The sequence below is a fragment of the Carcharhinus amblyrhynchos genome, chromosome 28 (genome assembly GCF_965287045.1).
Source record: "Carcharhinus amblyrhynchos chromosome 28, sCarAmb.v2.hapA, whole genome shotgun sequence".
Classification (NCBI taxonomy): Eukaryota; Metazoa; Chordata; class Chondrichthyes; order Carcharhiniformes; family Carcharhinidae; genus Carcharhinus; species Carcharhinus amblyrhynchos.
The window spans coordinates 33,317,761-33,340,483 of NC_137351.1; the positions used below are offsets into that span (position 1 = coordinate 33,317,761).

Below are 22,723 nucleotides of genomic sequence, written 5' to 3' on the forward strand. Positions count from 1 at the left end.
TTATCAGTTTAATTATCTAGGACAAATATGAGTTTGATATGGGCATTGACAAGTTCATTTATTTCAGATGTTAGTTATCAATTGTCTGAGTGTTCATTTGTTTTCCAGTCTTCCTACTGCGTTCAGGATACAATTTCTATTCAAACCAGATTACCTTCAGAAGGAACCTAACAGTCAATTAGGGACTTCTGAAATACAGTTACTGTTATAACATAGACAATGCAGCAGCCAATTTGTCTGCACGTTTACAAAAAGCAACAAAATTTGCTTATAAATGCCAGAATAGTAAAAAACCATTCTTTGGTTTAGATAAGTGAAGTTGATTGAGAGTACATTAGGCAGGACAGAGAAAGACATACCCCTGCTCTTGTTGTCAGACTTTTTACTTCAAAACCTCTACATATATGTTTTTAAAGTTTATTTGTTAGTGTCACAAGTAGGCATGCATTAACACCATAAGAACTTACTGTGAAAATCCCCTTGTCACCAACTTTGGCACCTGTCCGGGTACATGAGGGAGAATTTAGCATGGCCAGTGCACTTAACTAGCACATCTTTAAGTCTGTGGGAGCACCCAGAAGTAAGCCACACAGTCACAGGGAGAACATGCAGACTCTGCACTGATGGTGACCCATACCGGGAATCAAACCCGAGCCCCTGGGTCTGAGGCAGTAGCGCTAACCACTGCATGGACTGAAAGAAACTGGATTTTATTTGGTCATAGTAAAACAGCAATTTCCACAAGTTTCCCTAGCAAAATCTGTACTCTTGTGCTGAAAGTGGATGGCATGACACAGAACTGATGATTCCATCCCTGCTGAAGCTTTGGTATGAGGGATACCATATAAACGTTGTCTATTGTGAAAGTTAGTAAATCCACAATGCCAGACCAAAAGCAAGGCTAAAACTAAATCAAATTTATTTACAAGTATTATACAGAAGCAGAAAGACAGCGCAAGAAACTAGTACAATACTTGTCTTACACAATACATAAATGCTTGCAAAGCTCAAGTTCCTTGTAGTTTGTTTTAGTAGCTTTCAACCGAGTATTTGTTAGACATTGATGAGAAATTGACAATCACACAAAGCTTACTAATTGCCCACTCTGGTTAAGGCAATGTTTGACTTTACTGATTCTTCTCAATGATCAACTGATATCAACCATTTGTAACTCGTAGGTAAAGATGATGTAGACCTTAACAATCAGATGGTCCAATTTGCTTTTGATATTCTTAGTTCTCTTCCATTTCGAAGAGAACAAAGTACAAATTTACATATTTGTCAGCAATGGAAACTATTCCTCAGATTGGAATGTCAACTCCTAACATTGGCAGATACCCATCGTCCTTTAATAGGAGAAATACTATGATTAGCTGCTAAAACCAAGTTTCTGTATCCTGTAAGTAGCTGAGCTATGGTCTCCAAGTTGAATTTTAATAGGAAGACTGTGACTATAACAGTAATTTCTAGAATACATTAACCCTATCTACAGTCATATAAAAATATAATACAGAAATCATAGTCAGATAGTCACATTCTTAGAAAGTTTACAAAATACATAATCACGCTCATGCCCACCTTCTAGTTGAAACTGCAGAAAATTTGGATACATTCAATAATTATGGAAGAAGCTGTCTACACAATGGAGATCTTTCAAAACTCGCACAAGTTATCGATATTCAAATCTAATGATATCCAACTGAAACAAAACAAGTTAACTTCCATGAAATGTAGTTATCTTTATTCGTGGAAGCACCATTCAGTATGTCAGAAAATACATTTAATCAAACAAAAATAAAGCAAATGATATGCTTGCTGCTTAAGGGCTGTTATATAATTACATTGCAATCACTGTAAAAGGATTTCGCTACATAACAATAATGACCTTAACTTGAGTCAGACCTAAATGTTTCAATGTTGTTATCAGGCACATGATGTGCTTAGACACGGGCGCATTCTCAGATCTGAACACTGACCAAAACGGAACAGATTTCAAGGAAGTTTTGAGAACCTGAACTCTTTTGGTGGATTTAAGCTTTGCTGACTGGGATGCAAGCGCGTACAGACAATGTTCTTTTAGTCTTCAGAGCTGGACTTGCAAGCCGGCAGCAGAAACAAATGGCCAGAGGCTACAATTCCCCGTGGTGTTTTACTGATCGGAGAGTCTATTTCTGCAGCACAATGTTAGAATGACTCAATGTGATACATTTTCTGGAAATCAACGCACTGTCCCAAAAGGTTACCCTGATGGTAGAAAACATTAGTACCTTGGTTCAAAAGGTTCTCTTTGCATTAGGGTGACATAGGTTCAATGGCCAATTGTCCCCCAGCCCATAGTTACCTGCAGGGATGCTCGAATTAGATTTAAGTATTTGAAGGTTGGGAAGATGCCAACCTCGGCCCCTATTCATTTATGCTTCAGCTGCAAAACACACACATGGATGCAATGGAAGGACCAACTTGGCTGTTACGGCCACCACACTCAAAAAGCTCACCACATCTATTGCTCCTGGGTTGCGAGACAATAGAGAGAGTCACCAGGTAACTATTGCCGACTACACACGAACAAGAGTATCGACAGAACCGGGCCAGGGAAAGAAACACTCCTGCTACTTTTAACTTGCAGTTCAAGCTAGTTAGTCTCATTGTTACAGTTCCAAGTCAACATTACCCACTGGGAAAAAAACTCGACTGTCATTACCACCTTTCAACATTGCACGTGTTCACATTTTTTTATTATTCGGTTCTCTGGAAACCAATGTTACGCAGCCAGTGCTTAAAGTCAAAATTTCTAAGAACGTCAGGAACAAAGCTACATTTTTGCCTATAAATTGTTTGAAGATTCAGTAACAAGTCATTAAAAAAAGTGCACTGTAAAGGATTAGTGAGGAAAACTGCAGTGTTTAAAACTGAATCGCTCTGCAAGTACCATACAAAGAACCACAGAAACCCTACAGTGCAGAAAGAGGCCATTTGGCCCATCGAGTCTGCACCAACCACAATGCCACCCAGATCCTACCCCCATATCCCTACATATTTACCCACTAATCCCTCCAACCTATACATCTCAGGACACTAAGGACAATTTTAACATGGCCAAATCAACCAAACCCGCACATCTTTGGACTGTGGGAGGAAATCGGAACACCCGAGGAAACCAACGCAGACACAAGGAGAACGTGCAAACTCCAGTGACCCAAGCCAGGAATCGAACACAGGTCCCTGGAGCTATGAAGCAGCAGTGCTACTATAGCTTCACAGCTCCAGGGACCCAGCTTCGATTCCCAGCTTGGGACACAGTCCGTGTGGAGTTTGCACATTCTCCTCGTGTCTGCGTGGGTTTCCTCCGGGTGCTCCGGTTTCCTCCCACAGTCCAAAGGTGTGTGGTTTAGGTTGATTGGCTATGCTAAAATTGCCCCTTAGTGTCCTGAGATGCGTAGGTTAAAAGGGATTAGTGGGTATAATATGTAGGGATATGGGGGTAGGGCCTGGGTGGGATTGTGGTCAGTGAAAACTTGATGGGCCAAATGACCTCTTTGTCCACTGTAGGGTTTCTATGGTTTTAAAGGACATTTGGCAAAGAATATCATTTGAGAAACTAACATCGCTTTAAAATACAATCCTCTTTAAATATGTATCCGTGTGAAATGAATCTCAGTTGTGCCAGTAGCATTACCTACTGCAACGTGTAGCGCCACAAGATGAAAAGCTATGTGTATGGCTCCTGGTGTACAAAGCTGAAAGTTTCTGTACCCAGTGAAACGTACACACATATAAAACTAATTAGAAGTACCGTCAGCTAAACAGAGGGTGGCAAGGGTGAGAAGAGAACATTTGGACCAGAGTCTCATTTCTGAACACTGCTGAAAAGGCAGACATGTTGCCAAAGCTTTTAAATCTTGCACTCACCGGGACAACCTCAAGAATACCAAATTGGAAAATGATCACAGCGCTGCAGGAGAAAAGGTCATTCACTGATTGATTGGCAAATTAAGTTATTTCTCATTGGCGAAGGCGTTGCCATGGAGAAAGCAAATGGCGGTGGGGGGGGGGGGGGGGGTGGGGGGAGGTGTGTGTGGAGAACGCTAGGCTCCTCCAGCTTCTGGTTATTACAAAAATATGCAAGCGTTAAACATATTTTCTTTCGTTTGTACAGAACGGATTCCTGCGGCTGTCACTAATAGCAAGTGTGTATGAGCCACGTGGCAATGCTTCAATCAGAATCGACAACCAATCGGCACCTTTTTCCTCTTGCAATATAAACTGTGGTCGTTTGAAATTTAGCATTATTGTGTTTGACCCGACGAGCACAAGATGGGAAAGCTTTGGGCATTATGTCTCTTTTCAGCAATATTCAAGTTCTGCACTACCAAGCGACAGTTCCAATTTATTTCAAGGCACAGATAGGAGTTCGCTACTATAATTTTTTTTTAAAACAATCAGTAGTTTTCCTTTATAACTTTATTTAATCAAAATTAAGACAGTGAATAAACTAACGTAAGTACAGCACAATTACCATCTTGTGTTTCATGTATGCTCAGGATTAAGCATTACTGCATTTTCTGATTAAACTTGTTGCCAGCATTGATGTGCATATAGGCTTTTCAATTCAGGATATATGCTATAAAAATCATAAACCACATACACTTGTTTAAGTACATAAATAATTACTGAGATGGAGCAAACAAGCTATGATGCCAACACATGGGGCCTGTCTAATGAATGGAACAAAGCAGTGATTACAGTTACTGACGGGCCTTTTTGTGATACTGCCTTGTTAGAAGTTGGGCTGTAGAGAAAGGCCACAAACAAAAAGGAAGAAATGCAAAGTTTGAGACATGCACATAATATTGGAAAAATGCGGCCCTCCAAATGTTTCTACCTTTTTAAAGAAAAAGCCCAGACATTTAACTAAGATTGAAGTGGCTGCTGCAAATAACTTGCACCTAAATAATGCTGTAATTCTCCAATCACAGAACATTCAAAAAAAGTGAAAGAAATTTTCAGTCTGTTCAAATTCTATTGTTCATGGCATGCATGATTTAAGGATCTATGCAAGCAAGTACAATGCTCCAAACTCCCAGAATGAACTACAAAGCTCAGCTTATCCTCTCCGCTGTTTAATTAGGTTCACGTGGTTTAAAAGAAAAAATTTAATGTAAGTAGCAGTTCAAATCTTCTGGATCTTCTCTCCAACTACAACAGGATTTTCTTTCCTTATTTTTTCAGCAGCGTCAGCTTTGTAATCATAAGGACAACTGTGCTTATCAGAATAACGATGTAATCCACAGAACAAGTTTCCACATCTGCAATCAAATCCTGCAAAACAAAACAGAGTTAAAACTTGTATCCATAACTTTAGAACTGGGTGGGAGGACAAACACTGTCACATTTGACTCTGTTACTTGCTTACAACAAGTAGGTTTTGTAGTAAGTGTTTTCTCCCCCTCCACCCCACACTTCATTCATTTTCTTACCCAATATTTAGGACTGAAACTGTACTACACAGTGCCCTGATCATATCTTGAGCAACCTGAAGTGCTCCAAAAGATTTAAGGAATAGGAGCAGAAGTAGGCCATTCTGCCCCTCACTGAAGCTTGCTCTGCCATTCAATAAGATTATGGCTGAAATGATTGTGGCTCTAATTCCAACACTGTTACTCCTCCCATAACCTTTGACCCTCTCGATCAAAAATCGGTCTAATTCGGCCTTGAATACATTCAATGACCCAGCTTCCACTGCTCATGGGGGTAAAGAGTAATCCAAATGCTAACAACCCTCAGAGGTCATTCCCCCTGAGCTGTGTCTTAATGGAGGTCCCTTGCCTGCTAATTCTGGATTCCTCCAGGAGAGGAAACACCCTTTCAGCACCTACTCTGCCACATTCACCCAGAATCTATTGTTCAATAAGATTATCTCCCATTCTTCCAGACTTCAATGTATATAAACCCCAGCTGCTCAACTGTTACCAAAAAGAAAGACTTCATCACTGGAATTCTCTGAGCTGCTTCCACTTCAAGGACATCTCTCCTCGAGTAAGACGACCAAAATTGTACACAGTATTCTAGATGATTATTGCAGGACCTTTCTTACAATCCCCCATTTATTGATCTACTGTATTATTACTGGTAGACAGCCAATAAACTACTCCCACCAGTAACTTCTTCCTTTTGCTGTTTATTTCCACCCAAACTAATTCTAAATCTTGAACTTCTGAATCAAGATCATTTCACAATATTGTACTGATCTCATCATTTATTAACAGAACAACCAATTCCCTTTCCTTCTCTCCTGACCTTCTGAAAAAGACAAATATCCTTTAATATTCAGGTCCAGTCAGTGATTTCTGAACTTACATGACAAGATGTGACAATCAATTTGTGCAGAGTAAGAATTCTAATTAAACTACTAACAAAGTTTGTGACTTTTTCCCAACTTAAGTAGACATGCAAAAGGAAGTTAATAAGGTGAGTTAGACAGGTGAGAAGTTCAAGGCATTGGTAAAATGATCAGCATCATGTGTATTCTGGTACCAAGACATAAGCAGTCTCTCAGGGGTTTTCCCCTTTAGTGTACACACCCTAGACCTGAATTCTTGCCTAATTGACCATTCAGGGGTTTGCCCCTTTATGTACATATCCCAGACCTGAATTCCTGCCCTGTTGATCTTTCAGGGATTTGTCCCTTTATGTGCATACCCTAGATCTGAATTCCAGCCTAACAGACTATACTGACCTGTAAGTCCCACTTTTTTCCGGCAGGTAAAACAACGATTCTTCTTCTGCTTGGGTTTTTCAGGGGACTTGTCCTGTCCATCAGAAGAAGTCTGTGCAATTTCTTCAGATGTGGAAGCTTTAAACAGATAATTATAAAGTTGATTAATCAAAAACCTGTACGCGGATCATATGCAGTGCCCCTATGGGGAAAGGTGGAAGATAGAGAAGGGAAAACCGCCACAGTATTATGTGCACACAGTATACATCCCAAGAAGAAAGTTTTACCTAGATCTGTGTATGCCTCCTCTATTTTTCTCTTAGTCCTCCGTGAAACCTCCTCCAGCGGTATGCAGTCATCTGCCTCACTCTCTGTGCTAGCATCATAGCTGTACCCTGTGTCTGTGTTCTTGGACGAGCTGGAGTAATCTGAACAGTCTTCGCCATTATTCCCCACTAATGATCTGTCACAACTGTCCAGCGTTGCTCTCTCTAACAGTAGATTCCCACCCAAATCTGCCACAAGAATCAGACCAGTTGAAATTTCAAGCACTTTTTCCTTTACTCCGACACCACTCTACCATTTTAATCAGGTTGGAGTTTGTTTTAATAAAGGGAATTTTATTATTACCAGCAAACAAGTGTGAAAATGCTAAATATCGGCCAAGTGAAAAGTTTAATTCTCATGCAATTAATCTAAAAGTTGTAAAAACAATTTTGTGTTTTATTCAATTCTATTTCTCGCTTCATGTGAGCCTGGTATCAGGAGGCTATTCAGCTATAGAAGACGTCACAGCCAAACCTGACTGATCCAGCCTTTGCTTCACATGCACACAGAGAAACAATCTTGCAGATATGCAAATTGTCATTATACTGGGGCAGGAATTCTAGATGATTTTCTTCAGTGTAACTAGCCAACTATGGCAGCCTAATGTATGCAACAAGTCAACATAAAGAATGGGCACCAGATGCATAATGATGTTCCACGTGGATATCGAGGCAAGGGTTGGGGTGGGTGGAGAGGAGGTAAAAGAGAGAAGTGAGGGGAGCGAATAGGGGAAATAGAAAAGAAAGGAGAGAGAAAGGTGAGTGGAAAGGAGAAAGAAAGAGAGAAGAGGGACAATTGATCTTTATAGTGAATCTGAGCAGTCTGGAACAAATTTGAAATTGGAGGTGGAGACCCTGCTCGATTAAAAGTGATTGCATTGCAAATGCCCCACACCCGATGTGACTGACGAACTGTTCAGACACATTAGGCACCCTAAACTACATTATTTAGTCTCCTAAAAACACCTTCAATCATATCTCCCCCATAATATTGAGTGCAGGATGGCTACCACCTAACAAGTACCTAATGGGCATGCTGTTATTTTTAATGTTCAGACAGGTTTAAATCTGTGCATTTATCTTATGGTAAAGATATTGAAAAGGAGAATTACCCTGCAATTCTTTTTTAGTCATTTCTTGGTTATCTTCTGTATGGTCCCCATCACTCTGGGGATTTGTTACTGATTCACGGGATAGCAGCAGCAGCTGGTTGGACACTGATCTACAAAAGGAAGCAGAAAAAAAATGGTTAAAAAAATAAGTAAAATACAACAGGTAGAGTTTAACCTATAATTGACAAGTGACAAGACCTTCACAAACATCTTGGAATGTATCAGCCGCTAATTTTACACAGCTCCATTTTCTGCTTTGGCTGTCATTATTTGCTCCCACACTTGTTGGCACTGTCCAGCACCCCTCTGAATACAAGTTAAGCACTGATCAGCACACATCGCACTGCTTGGGAACAGAATTTCCCTGGCCTCAGGCACAACTTGGAGAGAAACGGCAGAGAGAGCAGTTAGATCAGGCATCTTTCCTCCATTGCACCACCAGCACATCTGCAGTATACGCAGGCACAACACTACTAATTAGTGAGGCAGACGGTGGGATTGGGGGTCTTGTGTACAATTCTAGTCGCCACACTACCAGAAAGATGTGGGTGCGTTGGAGGGGGTACAGGAGAGATTACCAGGATATTGCCTGGTCTGGAGGGTATTAGTCATGAGGAGACGTTGGATAAACTCAGTTTGTTCTCACCGGAAAACCAGAAATTGATGGGTGACCTGATCGAGGTTTACAAGATCATGAGTGGCAATAGACAGAGTGGATAGTCAGATGACTTTTCTACCCTTGGAAAGAAGCAAGTACTAGGTTTAAGGTGCGTGGGGAACAGTTTAGAGGAGATTGTGTGTGGCAAGTTTTTTTTATACACAGAGGGTGATGAATGGCTGGAACGTGCTGCCTGGGGAGGTAGTGGGAGCAGGTATGATAGTGACATTTAAGGGGCAATGAGACAAATACATGAATAGAATGGGAATGGAAGGATACAGATTCCACAAGTGCACGTAGTTTTAGTTTAGACAGGGCATCATGATCAGCACAGGTTTGGTGGGCAGGAGGGCCTGTTCCAGTGCTGTACTATTTTCTTTGTTCTTTCAGACAACCCATCTCAGATTCCTGATCACACCTCTTCCTTCTGTTGCAAGACCAGTTAGCAACAAGCCTCTCCTGGCCTCTTACAGATACTGTGCATCTATCAGGTGCAGTAACCGGCAAGGGACGGACCACTAGTTTTGGAATCATAACAAACCACCCCACCCTCAATCCAAACTCCAAAACCCTAGTTGTCCCCCTTTTTTTTTTAAACAAGAAATTTACTCACCCCCATTTAAAAACTTATGGATCGCACACAGAAATTTAACAATTTCTGTTCTTGTTCCCACACACACTGCAGTATTTTAAACTTCATTTGTTAACTTATTATTAGCAAGTATCTCTCCCACCAATAGTAACCCTTTCCTGTATTCCGTTCTGCCACCTCTACCTGCAAAATACTTTCCATTTTATGTTACAGGCCCTAATTCTCTACCAAATCTCTTATCCAACACTAGGTAAAGGGATTTCTGGAAATCTACATGAACTTAAATTGACTGTATCCCCCGTTCATATTTTTCTATTGCATCAGGCCAGTCAACTATGAACTCTTTTTACAAATCCCTGATCAGCTCAGTTGAGTATTGGTTTAATTTATCCCGTTACTGAAACGAGGCCAACAGGTCAACAATGCTTGGTTTACAATGTTGTGAATAAAAACGTTTGTTCTCCTCCAGTGCATCTAATGAGTTCTGAAAGATCATGGATGACGTCTCTATTACTTCCTCATTAATCGAGGTGTATCATAGAGTGCTTGAGACATGACCTTTACTGACCTCGCTTTACTAATTCAACTACTACTGTCTTTTCCGTATCTCTGTGCTGCAATACCAAAATATTCCTTAATATTTCTTAAGCCACTTGCCTCTTTCTTTACCTGCAATAAACTATTAGATTTAGAAGACTTCCTGTAGGATACAGAATTCCTACAGTGCAGGAGGCAGCCATTTGGCCCATCAAGTCTGCACTGGACATAATCCCACCCAGGCCCTACCCTCCATGCATTTACCCTAGCTAGTCCCTCTTACACTAAGGGGCAATTTAGCATGGCCAATCCACCTAACTGGCACATCTTTGGAGCGTGGAGGAAACCCACACAGACAGCGAACCAAGCCGGAAATCAAACCCAGGTCCTTGGCACGATGAGGCAGTGGTGCTAACCACTGTGCCACGAGACATATGAAGTAGACAAAGCTCTTGCTCATAGCTGTTTTCTGTACGTAGCTTGTGGTCCAGGATCAGATCACAAGCCTAATGTCAAAGGCTCGAGGAGCCTACTCCTGCTCCTAAGTCATAGATACGTTCATATGTTTTGCTTGAAGAGCACCACTCTGCATCAAGCATGGCTGACAAGGAGCCTCTGGCCACATTTAGTGCCTGTCAAAAACATTTTAGAAGGATTTGTAGGTTGACAGTCACTGTTTGGCCACCTGAAGAAAACACAATGCAGCAAGTTCTGGAATGGAACTTGAACCCAGAGCTTAGAACCAGGAGAAATATTACTGCACAGAGGCCACTCAGCTCATTGTGTCTGTGCCCGACAAAGGAAAGATAACAAGATACTCACTCATTTTAATCTCACTTCCCAGCACCTCACCTATGGCCTTGCATGTTATAGCACCTCAGGTGCAGAACAGGTATCTTTTAAATGTGTTGAGTCTTTCAGTATCATCAATTCAGAATTCCAGATGTTCACCACTCTCTGGGTAGAGTTTTTTCTCATGTCTCCTTGAATCCTCTACTAGTCAATACCCCTCAGCTAGGGGTAAATACATCTTTCCTGTCAACCCTATCTAGGCCCCTTATAATTTTGTACACCTGTTAGGTCATCTATCAGCCTGTTCCAAGGACAATAACAGTAGCCTGTCTGATCATAGCTGCAATTTCCAAGCCCTGACAAAATTCTTGTACATCTCTGTACCTTCTCCAGAGCAATTATGTCCTTGCAGTAATGCAGTGATCAGAACTCTACACAAAGTTCCAGTGGTGGTCAAACCAACCTTTTATACAGTTCCATCATTACATCCCTGCTTTTGTATTCAATCTCTCACTCAATAAAGCAAAACATTCCATGTACTTTATCACCTTGTCCACCTGTCCCTGCCACCTTTAGGGACCTGTGGACATGCATAATTAAGGACCCCACTCACCCCAAACATTCTCTTCCACCTTCTCATCGGGAATAAGATACAGAAGTCTGAGGTCACGTAGTAACCAACTCAAGAACAGCTTCTTCTCTGCCGCCGTCAGACTTTTGAATGGACTTACCCTGCGTTAAGTTGATCTTTCTCTGCACCCTAGCTACAATTAACCCTATGTTCTGCATCCTCCCTTATGCTTTGTCTGTATATTGCACGAGAAACAATATTTTTCACTGTATCCCAATACATGACAATAAATCAAAATGTTACTTTAACGCTCTCAAGACTTTAGGTGCAATTGCAGACTGTGGGCAAACTCCATTCTGCCCTCGAAGTCTTCTTGCTCTGTACGGCACAATGCTGCTGTTAACTATTACAAATCAGCTCAAACTTCAAGACTATATACACTCCTCAAACTTCACATTTAGCTATACAGCTGGGTCAAAGTATTCAAAAGCTTTGTCTCACTTCCTCAGCTCCTCTCAACATCTTTCCATTTATTAAATATTCCCTTGCTTTGTTTGCCCTCCTCAAATGTTATTACCTCACACTTCTCCAGATTGAATTCCATTTGTCAGTATTCTGCCTACTCAACCGAACCATTGATGTTCTGGAGTTGACAGCTATTCTCTTTGTCAACTTCATAGCCAATTTTTCCGTCATCTGCAAATTTCCCAATCAAGTCTCCCACACTTAAGTCCAAGTCAGTAATAGATACAACAAGTGGCAAGAGGTCCTACACTGAGTCCTGTGGAACGCCACTGGAAGCAAAACTGCTTTCCATGTGCAGAAACATCCATCGACCATTACTCTTTGTTTCCCGTCACTGAGTCAACTTTGGATCCAACCTGCTATCCTTCCCGTATCCTTTGGGATTTATTTGACCAGTCTGTCACATGGAACCTTGTTAAATGCCTTGCTGACATCCATATAGACAACATCCACTGCATTAACCTTGTTAATTCTCCTTGTTACTAACCCAAATCAAATTTTGTGGAAGACAATCTTCCTCTAAGGAAATCATGCTATTTCTGATCATCCAAGCCTTTGTTTTCCCTGATCAATCCATGCCTAAGGTGATAGTATAACCTCTCTCTCTCAATTAAATCCAACAACGTCTCCACTACAAAGTCAGACCGACAGGCCAGATAATTATAGGCCAATCCCTTTCATAAGAACATAAGAAATAGGAGCAGGAGTAGGCCATCTAGCCTGCCCCGCCATTCAATAAGATCATGGCTGATCTGTCGTGTCTCAGTTCCACCTTCCTGCCCTCTCCCCATAACCCTTAATCCCCTTGCCTATCAAAAACCTATCAACCCGTGTCTTAAATATATTTAGTGAGGCAGCCTCCAACACTTCAACAGGCAGAGAATTCCAGAGATTCACCACCCTTTGAGTGAAGAAGAAGTTCCTCCTCAACTCTGTTCTAAACCGTCCCCCCCTTTATCTTGAGGCTGTGCCCCCTAGTCCTACTATCCTTTCTGAGCGGGAAGAGCCTCTCCACCTCTATCCTATCCATCCCATTCATCATCTTATATGTCTCAATGAGATCTCCCCTCATTCTTCTAAACTCTAACGAGTACAAGCCTAGTTTATTCAGCCTCTCCTCATAGTTCAACCCCCTCAACTCCGGTATCAGCCTAGTAAACCTCCTCTGCACTCCGTCCAAGGCCAAAATATCCTTGCGTAAGTGCGGCGACCAAAACTACACAGTTTCATCCTTTCAGGATAATGGTACAGCATTCACTGACAGCCAATCCTCTGGTACCTCACCTGTATCAAATGAGGATTGGAAAACGATCCTCAGAACATCCACCATTTCCTCGTTGGTTTCTTTCAACAGCCTGGGATACAATCCACCTTTAAAGGATACCAGTCCCCCCGTAAATCCCCTCTCACCATGCTTATTGTATCTAATATTTCACCTTTCTCCTCTAATTAGAATCTCTGCATTATCCCTCTCCTTAGTGAGAACCCTGCCCACATCTTCTGAATCAATGCACAAGCTACCATAGGCATCAGATAAGCTCTAACCTCTCCTTAATTTTCTTGTTTTTAAAATGTACTGTAAAGTATCTTGGGGTTTTCTTTGACTTTACCTGCCAATATTCTCTTTGCTTTCCAAATTTCCTTTTTCACTTCATCCCTGTACTTTCTATAATCCTCTAGGTTTTCTAAAATATTAAGCATTTTGAGGCTTTCATAAGTTCTCTTTTCGGTTTTATCTTACCCTGTATGCTCCTAGATAACCAGGAGATTTGGCAGTGCCAGCCTTTTTATTTCTGGAGACATGTTTATACTGTGTCCTAGAATCTCAATTTTGAAATTGTTCTCTGGAAGCTATACCCCAGTCCTCTTTCAGTATTTTACCTCTTAACTTTGTAAAATGTGTCTTCCCCCCTTTTAGAACTTTTACTCCTGTTCTGTCTTTTTCCCGAAGTGATGTTAAATCTAATTATATTATGGTCGCTGTCACTAAAATGCTCCCTCACTGTTAGTGCATCCACTTGCCCAGCTTCATTTCCATGGAGTAAACATAGAATTGCACCCCTCCCACTGGGCTTGTTACATGCTGGCTAAACAACTCTCCTGATTGCAGCTTCTGGCTCCAGAAGACCTCCTACCGTAAATCTCACCACGTTCATTTTTTTGTCCCATTGGTTCTTAATGACGTTTACACAAAATCCTCCACTTAGAAATTCCAGAATTCTGTGAACGGTTTTGGCCCCTTATCTAAGGGATTGGAGGCAGCCCAGAGAATGTACGCTAGTTGATCCCGGATACGGGGGATTTCCTTATGAAGGCAGGTTTAATAGGTTGGACCTGTACTCATTGATGTTTAGGAGGAAAGGTGGCCTGGAGACAAACTGGATTCTCAGTGGGCATGGCAGGATAGATGCTGAGGAGTTGTTTCCCCTTATGGGAGAGCCTAGGACTGGAGGTAATAATCTCAGAGAAAGGGGCCACCCATTTAAGGCAGAGATGAGGAGGAATTTCTTCTCAGAGGGGAGTGAATCTGTGAAATTCTTTACCATAGAGTGCTAGAGAGGCTGGGTCGTTAAATATGTTCAAGGCTGAGATAGACAGATTTTTAATCAGTAAGGGAATAAAGGATTATGGGGATAAGGCAGGAAAGTGTATTTGAGGGTTATCACCACATCAAATCAGTCATGATTTTACTGAATGGCAGAACAGACTCTTTGGGCTGAACGATCTAATTCTACTCCTACGTCTTATGATCTCTTTGCTCTGAGGAAATGTTACGCAATGGGATTCAGTTACCATCACCCTGATCCTGTTCCAATCTGTGATGGGGTTTTGTATAAGGATGGGATCTATATCTTTAAGTGCTACTGGCGTATCCAATCTGGAGAGCCAGTAGGAATTAGGAGCTGTACGAGTTTCAAGCTTTCATTAAAGTTACTCCCTTGGTGCTCTGACAATATCACAATAGCAGGTCAATTGCTATTTGGATTTAACTTCATTAGCGGTAACCTTTTGCATGTTGCACATCCCACGTCCACAGGCTTAGAAGTGCAACTGGTGAGAATTCTAGGGGAGCTGGCAGCCTGTCACAAAGCCACGTACTGCTGCAGTGTTTGCTCAGCAAGTAACCATACCCACCCCCGAGTGGCAATTATCGGGGCAAGAATAGATCGCAAACCTTGTACTATGAAAGATTCTGAAATCCTTTCCCGTCTCGATTACACTAATTCCACATCAAGAAACAACGTACTCTTTGTGGTTTTATTCCAATTGAGTTTTCAGATCAAGTATTTCACATTTTTCTCACTCGTTTTCTCTCGTTAAGCTTTTATTTTAGCCTAAATGGCCAAGCAGAACACTAGAAACAGCTTCTTCCTTCCACTGGAGAGTGCTGCAAGACTGTGTGCAATTTCACATTCTAATCTTTCATATCGCTTTACGGGGTTTCTTTGCCTCTCCAGTTTATCCGGGCTAAATCCTCACCCATCTCTCTGTAGTTTTTGACTCCTTTCATCCTCTTCCAACACAAACTGTGCCATTTCCTGCCCTACAGCAGATTCCCTCGCCCGCAATGGCCACCCCCAGCATCTTTCATGTTGCTGACCTGCCCCAGCTTTTCCTTCAGAATCAAATACTTTGTTTGCTTCCTGCCTGGTCACTCGCTGATACAGAAAAGCGTTGAATACATTCTCAACCATTTTACTCCTCTGAGCAGTTCTTTCACCCACGGATGGGTGAAACTGTCCACTGATACTGTCCCAGTGCTACATTCAAGTGTCTGCTTTAACTTTACTAATAAATTGACAGTCTGAGAAGTTTCAAAACTGTGGTGGACCCTTTCAGTCCTTTAGTTCAATCAGGGACTAACTGTACATGTTAAAATACATTTATTTTCTGTATTTATTTTCTAACGCTGAAAACCCTTCCATAGCAAGTATTGTTACAACCCATCCCTTTTTGTGTCCTTGATTTCTGTACTGTTACCTGGTAATGGAGTAAAGGTTCAGTCAAATGAATTTTTTTTTCCAACCAACCCCCCACCTTCCCCTCCGTCCCCCATGACAACTCTGCATTATCTAATTTTATTCTCTACACATATTATACGAGTGCCTGAGCGTTTGAACCCATTCCCCTCTGCACTCTGTTCTTGTCCTCCATTACTACTCATAATTCTTACACACCTTTGTGTTCCTTGCATCCTACGCTCCTGTTCTTTTTCCTCATTGAATTGAATACTGGGTGTGCGCCACTTTTCCCCCCCTCGCTACGTGGAAGCAAAGTTATTTTTGGGGCCAGCCCTCCTGTCACAATAAACACAAACCCCTCTTCAATTTTAAATGTTGCTCCGCCACCCAATTAATCTCTGCATTCGGAGAGTGGCGTTGCAGCCAATTGAATTACTTCACTTTGGGTGTCTGTCCCATGAAGAACAAATATTTGAAACATCACTCCAGTGTGGCTTGTGGAGCATCCTTGGCTGGCAAGGAAACTACAACTTAATTGAGAGACAAGGTAAGGCAGAAGGAAATAGAAAGGAATAAACAGTAATCCCAAATTCTCAAGCATTTGCCAAAAGGATTCAGCTGTTCAGAGAACAGGAGAGAGAGAGAGAGATAAGCTGCAGTTAATACATTAACTAAAACTGAAAAATCTCTTAGTTAATACATCTCAAATTAATTTGTTAAATTCAACTTCAAGTAAAAACATAAATCTGACTATAATGGGGTGGGAGGCTACTTGCACACAGGGTTGAAACTTTATACAAAAATTGGTTAAAACATTAACTGTGTAATATATAGTTCATACTGTGGATGCTGAAATTTGGGACAAAAACAGAAGATGCTAGAAAGTCTCAGCAGGTCTGGGAGCATTTAAGGAGGGAGAAAATAAAATTAATGTTGTGAGTTGATAGTGGTTAGCACTGCTGCCTCACAGCGACAGGGACCTGGGTTCAATTCCGGCCTTGGATACTGTGTGAAGTCTGCGTGGATTTCCTCCGGGTGCTCTGGTTTCTCCCAGCGTACAAAGATGTGCAGGTTAGGTTGCTTGGCCATTTTAAATTGCCCGTTAGTGTCAGGGGATTAACAGGGTAAATATATGGGGTTACAGGGGAGCTGGCAGCCTGTCACAAAGCCACGTGCTGCTGCAGAGAGTTTGATCAGCAAGTAACCATACCCACCCCCCGAGTGACAATTATCGGGGCAAGAATGGATCGCAAACCTTGTACAATGAAAGATTCTGAAATCCTTTCCGTCCTGATTACACTAGTTCCACACCAAGAAACAATATACTCTGTGATTTTAGTTATATGGCCTGGGTAGGATTGTGGTCGGTGCAGACTCGATGGACCGAATGGCCTCCTCCTGCATTGTATGGGTTCTATGATTCTATGCGTCCATAAAACTTCTCTGAAGAGTCATACTGACTCAAAACATTAACTATTCTTATTCCACAAATGCTGCTAGACCTGTTGCGTTTTTCAAACATTTTTTGTTTTTACTTTAGAGGCAATGTTTAGTCTTAGGATGACAGTTATTGTTAAGGCAAAATAACTAAAATGCTGAGCTTTAAATGATCTACAGAACACCAAAAAGAAGAAGTGACAGGTCAGGAAGTTAAAGGGAATATTAGCGGGGGGCTTCTTCACGCAGAGAATGAGCTGCCGGATAAAGTGGTGAATGCGGGGTCACTTTTAACATTTAAGAAAAACTTGGACGGGTTCATGGATGAGAGGGGTGTGGAGGGATATGGTTCAGGTGCAGGTCAGTGGGACTAGGCAAAAAAATGGTTCGGCACAGACAAGGGCCTAAGGTCTGTTTCTGAGCTGTAATTTTCTATGGTTCTAAGGCTACCCCTGTTGTTTAACAGAATTAGAGAAGCAGCGGTGGATCTATAAAACAAGCGGGTTTACTTGGCTGGAGACAAGTCTGCAATGCAATTCAGAGATATTGTGTTTTGGCAGTTAAATCTAAGTTAGTTTAAAAGCAGAGAACCGTGAAAGGCCACATTATCATGGAAATTAATGGAGTTAAGAAGGTTCTCTGGTTTCAATTAATTGGAGTGTACTGCAGCAGGGAAAGTGGCCATACCAAAAAGATGTTGCTGTGAGCAGGCTCTGAACAGTTATGGGCTCAGAAGTCTTGTGGAGCTGAGAAGGTGAATGAAGATCATTGGTTCTGTACTGGGCATTTAGGACTTAGAATCTCTGGGAGCCATTTAGTAGCTAGGTGCAGCCTGGAGAGAGGAATTTCGAGAGACCCAGGGCATTGCCAACTTAATGAAGCTCGCAATCTGCAAAAGAGCAACTGCACCTGTCAGAAACGCAACTTTGTGAATCTTGTGGAACTAGTCTTAGGGAGAGAGACTGAGCTGTCAAGATGTGACTGGTCCAAGTCAGAGCAGTTGGAATTAATTTCCCTTGATCCCCATTATTCACTTTACAAAATCCACATTTTCCTGGCTTCTTTCTCCATCCATATAGTTTAAAATATTTTCCTACTTTCTATCACATTCAGACAAGCCAAAAGACAAAAGAATTCAGTTCCAAACTGTGGCCTGGAGAAAGAAACCAAATGGATCACGGTTCCTATAATTCATACCGAGACCTTAACATTTCCCTACAGCAATTCTACTTTATTAATTTCTTCTACTGTAAAAGAGATGTTACAAAAAGCTTTTATTTTTTAAATAACCAAGCAGGCTGTGTAGGCACATCAATTTTAAATGAGAAACATTTCCTAACTTGTAAACAGATTTTAATTTATCATCAGTTCGGTCAATTAATTACCAAGCACTTGACTCTTCTTGTACTTTTGCCCTCTAAATGTTAGCAGGAAGTCACAAACTGAAAAAGTTCTTAAATTTTGAATTCTTTACCTGTTTTGTATAGGTAAACATTTGATATGTGAAGGCTATCTTTGTGGAAATACTTTTATGTCAAGAATAAGTGTATTATTGAAGGCTATTTCACACATTGGTTAGTTATATACAAAAATTTAAAACTGAAAAAAGGTCAGAAACCATCCATTAAAGATTGCATTACTAAAATTAATCAAGTGTTCTTGCAAAGTAACTGATATTGCATAACCCCCATTCAGGACAAAACTAAAAAGCCAAAAATGCGACATGATTAAAAAATCCTCATCATTGCTGTTAACAGCTTGGAATAACCACAGACATTGACTTCTTACTGTGGGAAAATAAAAATCAGCATACACCTTAATGGTGAGAAGCCAAGTCACCCACAAAGTTTATTAATGTTCAGTGCACACAATACCCATTTCATCATAACTCCAAATCTGAACAGTTTCTAACTTCCTTCTACATTTTCCTTAATCCTTCTTCAGTTAGTTTATGTTCCCTTCTATCCCTTTTTCTTACCTCTTCCTTCCCTTTCTTCCCTCTCTTTTAATAGATCTTCCCTTCTTCTCTCTTTGCTTTCTTCCCCTTTTCCCTCTTCCCATTATTGGTTGTGGACTGAAGGTTGAGTAAACATACAACAGTTCATACATTCTTTCTCCATTTATTACCTTACTATATTAACTTTATTTTTAAAATCAGATTGATAATGCAGCAGCGTAGAACTACAACCACCTTACTCCACATTACAAATTACAATAATTCTTATCTATAATTAGTTGACAATGAGCTTAAAATAATGTCCTGTGACTGGGATTTTAACAGGAGTAGGATCCCTTTAATTCTCTTTATTATTTGATCAGTTTTGTTTGAGAGAATGCAAAGAAGGGAGAACAAAAACAGAACATGCTGGAGAAACTCTGACGTTCTGACAGCATCCGTGGAGGGAAGAGATTCAACGCTGACTCTGGATAACCCAGACTTGAAACGTTGGCTCTGTTCTCTCTGATGCCAGTGTGAGGCTGGGGTAAACACAGTAAGAGGTCTCACAATACCAGATTAAAGTCCAATAGGTTTATTTGGTAGTAAAACCCACAAGCTTTCAGAACGCTGTTCTTTCATCAGGTGAGTTGAGTTTGCCCTGTATGTGAGCAGAACTCTCCACTCACTTGACGAAGCAACAACCAGTTCCGAAAGCCTGTGGGTTTTACTACCAAATAAACCTGTTGGACCTTAACCTGGTGTTGTGAGACATCTTACTCTATTCTCTCTCCACAGGTGCTGTCAGGCTTGCTGAGTTTCCCCAGCATTTTCTATTTTTCAGATTCCAGCATCCGCTGCATTTTGCCTTTAATCGAGGTGAGAACAATGGTCATTTGTAGATTTTCAGCTTTTGTGTTTTAGCAATTGCCATGCAGCCCGATTGACCAGTCATATCATATGGCCGTAATTCATAGTCTAGGCCACAGCAATCAAGCCATAAAGTAGCACCCCCAGAGGCACCAACCTGTGAACATGATGAGAAAATGCTTTACTCTGCTGTTTTTACAAGTGACAACACATGTAAACAAATCTACTAAAAATAGAGTAAAGAATTTCAACCAGCATGTTAAAACATTGACACGAGGACTTCAGGGATCTAAGTTTAGGATCTTTAATTTGATGAGAACCATAGATAAGGACACATAGAACCAGGGAAAATCATAAAACTCCAAGTTAAGTAGTGAAAAAGTTTGGATAATAATACGTTATGCTGTTGAAGTGATTTCTTAAAGAGGCAAACATGCGTACCTGTTTTTTTTTGGGATTTTACTTTTGAACTTCCTGCACCTAAGCATGATCAGGATTGAAAATTTGGAATAAGGGGCAAAGCAGCTGAACTGAACAGATGGAAGCATTAATTGAGTGGAGGATTGAATGTTAAAAACTGAACAAAGTATAAGGGTGTTATGACTTGAGGACAGAATCTAGAAATGAAAGTAAATCACTAGTGACAGTTCATTTTAGTCATTGGTTAACTTCTAAAGCTTATGATTACCTGTGGTACATTACTTTTTTGTGAAGAGATTTTTTTCCAAAGTTTCCTTAGGTTCACAGGTTCCAACCTGTGAGGCTCGTTGGGCCGAAGGGCCTGTTTCCCGGGCTGTTTTGTTCTAACCCCTTTATATATTTACCATTAAGCTATATAGAGAATAAAAGACTGACTCAAAAGGACAAAAACATTACTGGTTTCTATTTGCCCACTCGTCCCACAGCATAATTAGTCCACATTTTCTAGAACCTTTCATTTGTGCTGAATAGAACATTCCTCCCCTTGTATTCAAACTCAAATTCTATGTAGCTTCAACACAATATACTGCAGATGCTGGAAAATTGAAATAAAAACCTGAAAGAAGTTAATTTTTCATAAGGATGGCCTATCTTCCTGAAGAAAGGTCACTGAAACATTAAGTTTCTCCCTCTACAAGTGCTGGCAAACCTGCTGAGTATTTTCTGTTCTCATTACCATATAGCATCACCTTAAATCTAATGTTACCAAATCATACTTGGGTATTTAAAGCTTATAAACGAGTTTGCTCCAAATATTCGACAAGCAATTACACAACATAGTGCACCAATCTGGAGGAGACTGGAGACGCACATCGGGACCCTGTGACACATGGACCTCCGCGACAGGGGCCCGGAAAGCCTCAACTTTCAATGGGAGTTGGTCAGGGAGAGTTCCGCAGTATGTCCCCTGCAGAGTTATCCAGAAATGTTAGACAGATTAAAAACTAGTAACCATACAACTGACTGCCCAATCACATACGCCCCATCCTGACTCCAACTCCACCCACCCACTAACACTCAAGCTGGACCATTAAACTTCTTAAAGGGCAGCTAGTTGGCTTAAAAAGTAACCATGGCCCATCTTCACCCCAACTCACAGGTTGACAGAGTGGCGAAGGCAGCACTCAGCATGCTTGGTTTCATTGGTCAGAACACTGAATACAGTAGTTGGGACGTCTTGAAGTTGTACAAGACATTGTTAAGGCCACATTTGGAATACTGTGTACAGTTCTGGTCACCCTATTATTGAAATGGTATTAAACTAGAAAGAGTGCAGAAAGCATTTGTTAGGATGCGACAGGGACTTGATTTTGGGTTACAGGGAGAGGCTGAACAGACTGGGACATTTTCCCCCCCTGGGGCATAGGAGGCTTAGGGGTGAGCTTATAAAAGGTCTACAAAATAACAGGGGGGCATAAATCAGCTAGATGGTCAACACCTTTTCCCAAAGGTAGGGATGTCTAAAACTTCAGGGGGCAATTTTTTCCACAGAGTGGTGAGTGCCTGGAACAAACTGCCAGGGGTAATAGTAATACGGGTTCAATTTTGTCTTTTAAAAAGCATACATGGGTACAAATGCAGGCAATTGGGACTAGCTCAGTGGTTAAAAACAAGTTGCAGCATGGACAAATTGGGCCAAAGGGCCTGCCTGCTTCCATGCTGTAAATCCCTTCGACAGAATTCCCCAAAAGACACAGGACTGTACATTCCTGGGAATACTGAGCCAGGGAAATGCAGGGCAGCATTAGGTCAGAAGAATTTACTGCTCAGATGATCTGGGCCGATTTTAAAAAAAACATTGAGATGTGGACATCACCAGGAAGGACAGCATTAGTTACCCATCCTCAGATAGAGCAAAACATATCCAGATACAGTGATGGCAGAATCTGGAACATTCATAAAAATTATAGATTTCCAAAGTACAGAAAGAGACCATGTGGCCCTTCAAGCTTGCACTGACAACAATCCCATCCCAGCTCTATCCCTGCAACTCCAAGTATTTAGTCTGCTAATCCCCCGGTACTAAAGCGTAATTTAGGATGGCCAATCAATCTAACCTGCACATCTTTGGACTATGGGAGAAAACACACGCAGACATGGAGAGAACGTGCAACTCATCACCTGAGGCAGGAATTGAACCCGGGTCTCTAGCGCTGAGAGGCAGCAGTACTAATTGCTGTGGCGCCCTGTTGCTTTAGGAGGCTGTGGGA

General features: G+C 41.3%; 1 protein-coding gene across 4 annotated transcripts in view; it reads right to left on the minus strand.

Moving 5' to 3' along the window:
* Positions 1-4,052: 4,052 nt before the first annotated feature.
* Positions 4,053-22,723, minus strand: part of zfand6 (zinc finger, AN1-type domain 6) — a 54,135-nt gene continuing 35,464 nt past the window's right edge. For 2 of the 4 annotated variants that reach the window (XM_080214134.1, XM_080214136.1), the window contains exons 4-8: positions 19,206-19,301; positions 8,154-8,263; positions 7,003-7,230; positions 6,737-6,853; positions 4,053-5,319 (exon numbers count right to left, since the gene is read on the minus strand). In XM_080214134.1, coding sequence (XP_080070260.1) covers positions 5,171-5,319; positions 6,737-6,853; positions 7,003-7,230; positions 8,154-8,263; positions 19,206-19,301 — 700 coding nt within the window. In that variant the 3' untranslated portion in view covers positions 4,053-5,170. The remainder of the gene's footprint in view (positions 5,320-6,736; positions 6,854-7,002; positions 7,231-8,153; positions 8,264-19,205; positions 19,302-22,723) is intronic. The other 2 variants (XM_080214137.1, XM_080214138.1) reach the window with 2 other exon arrangements.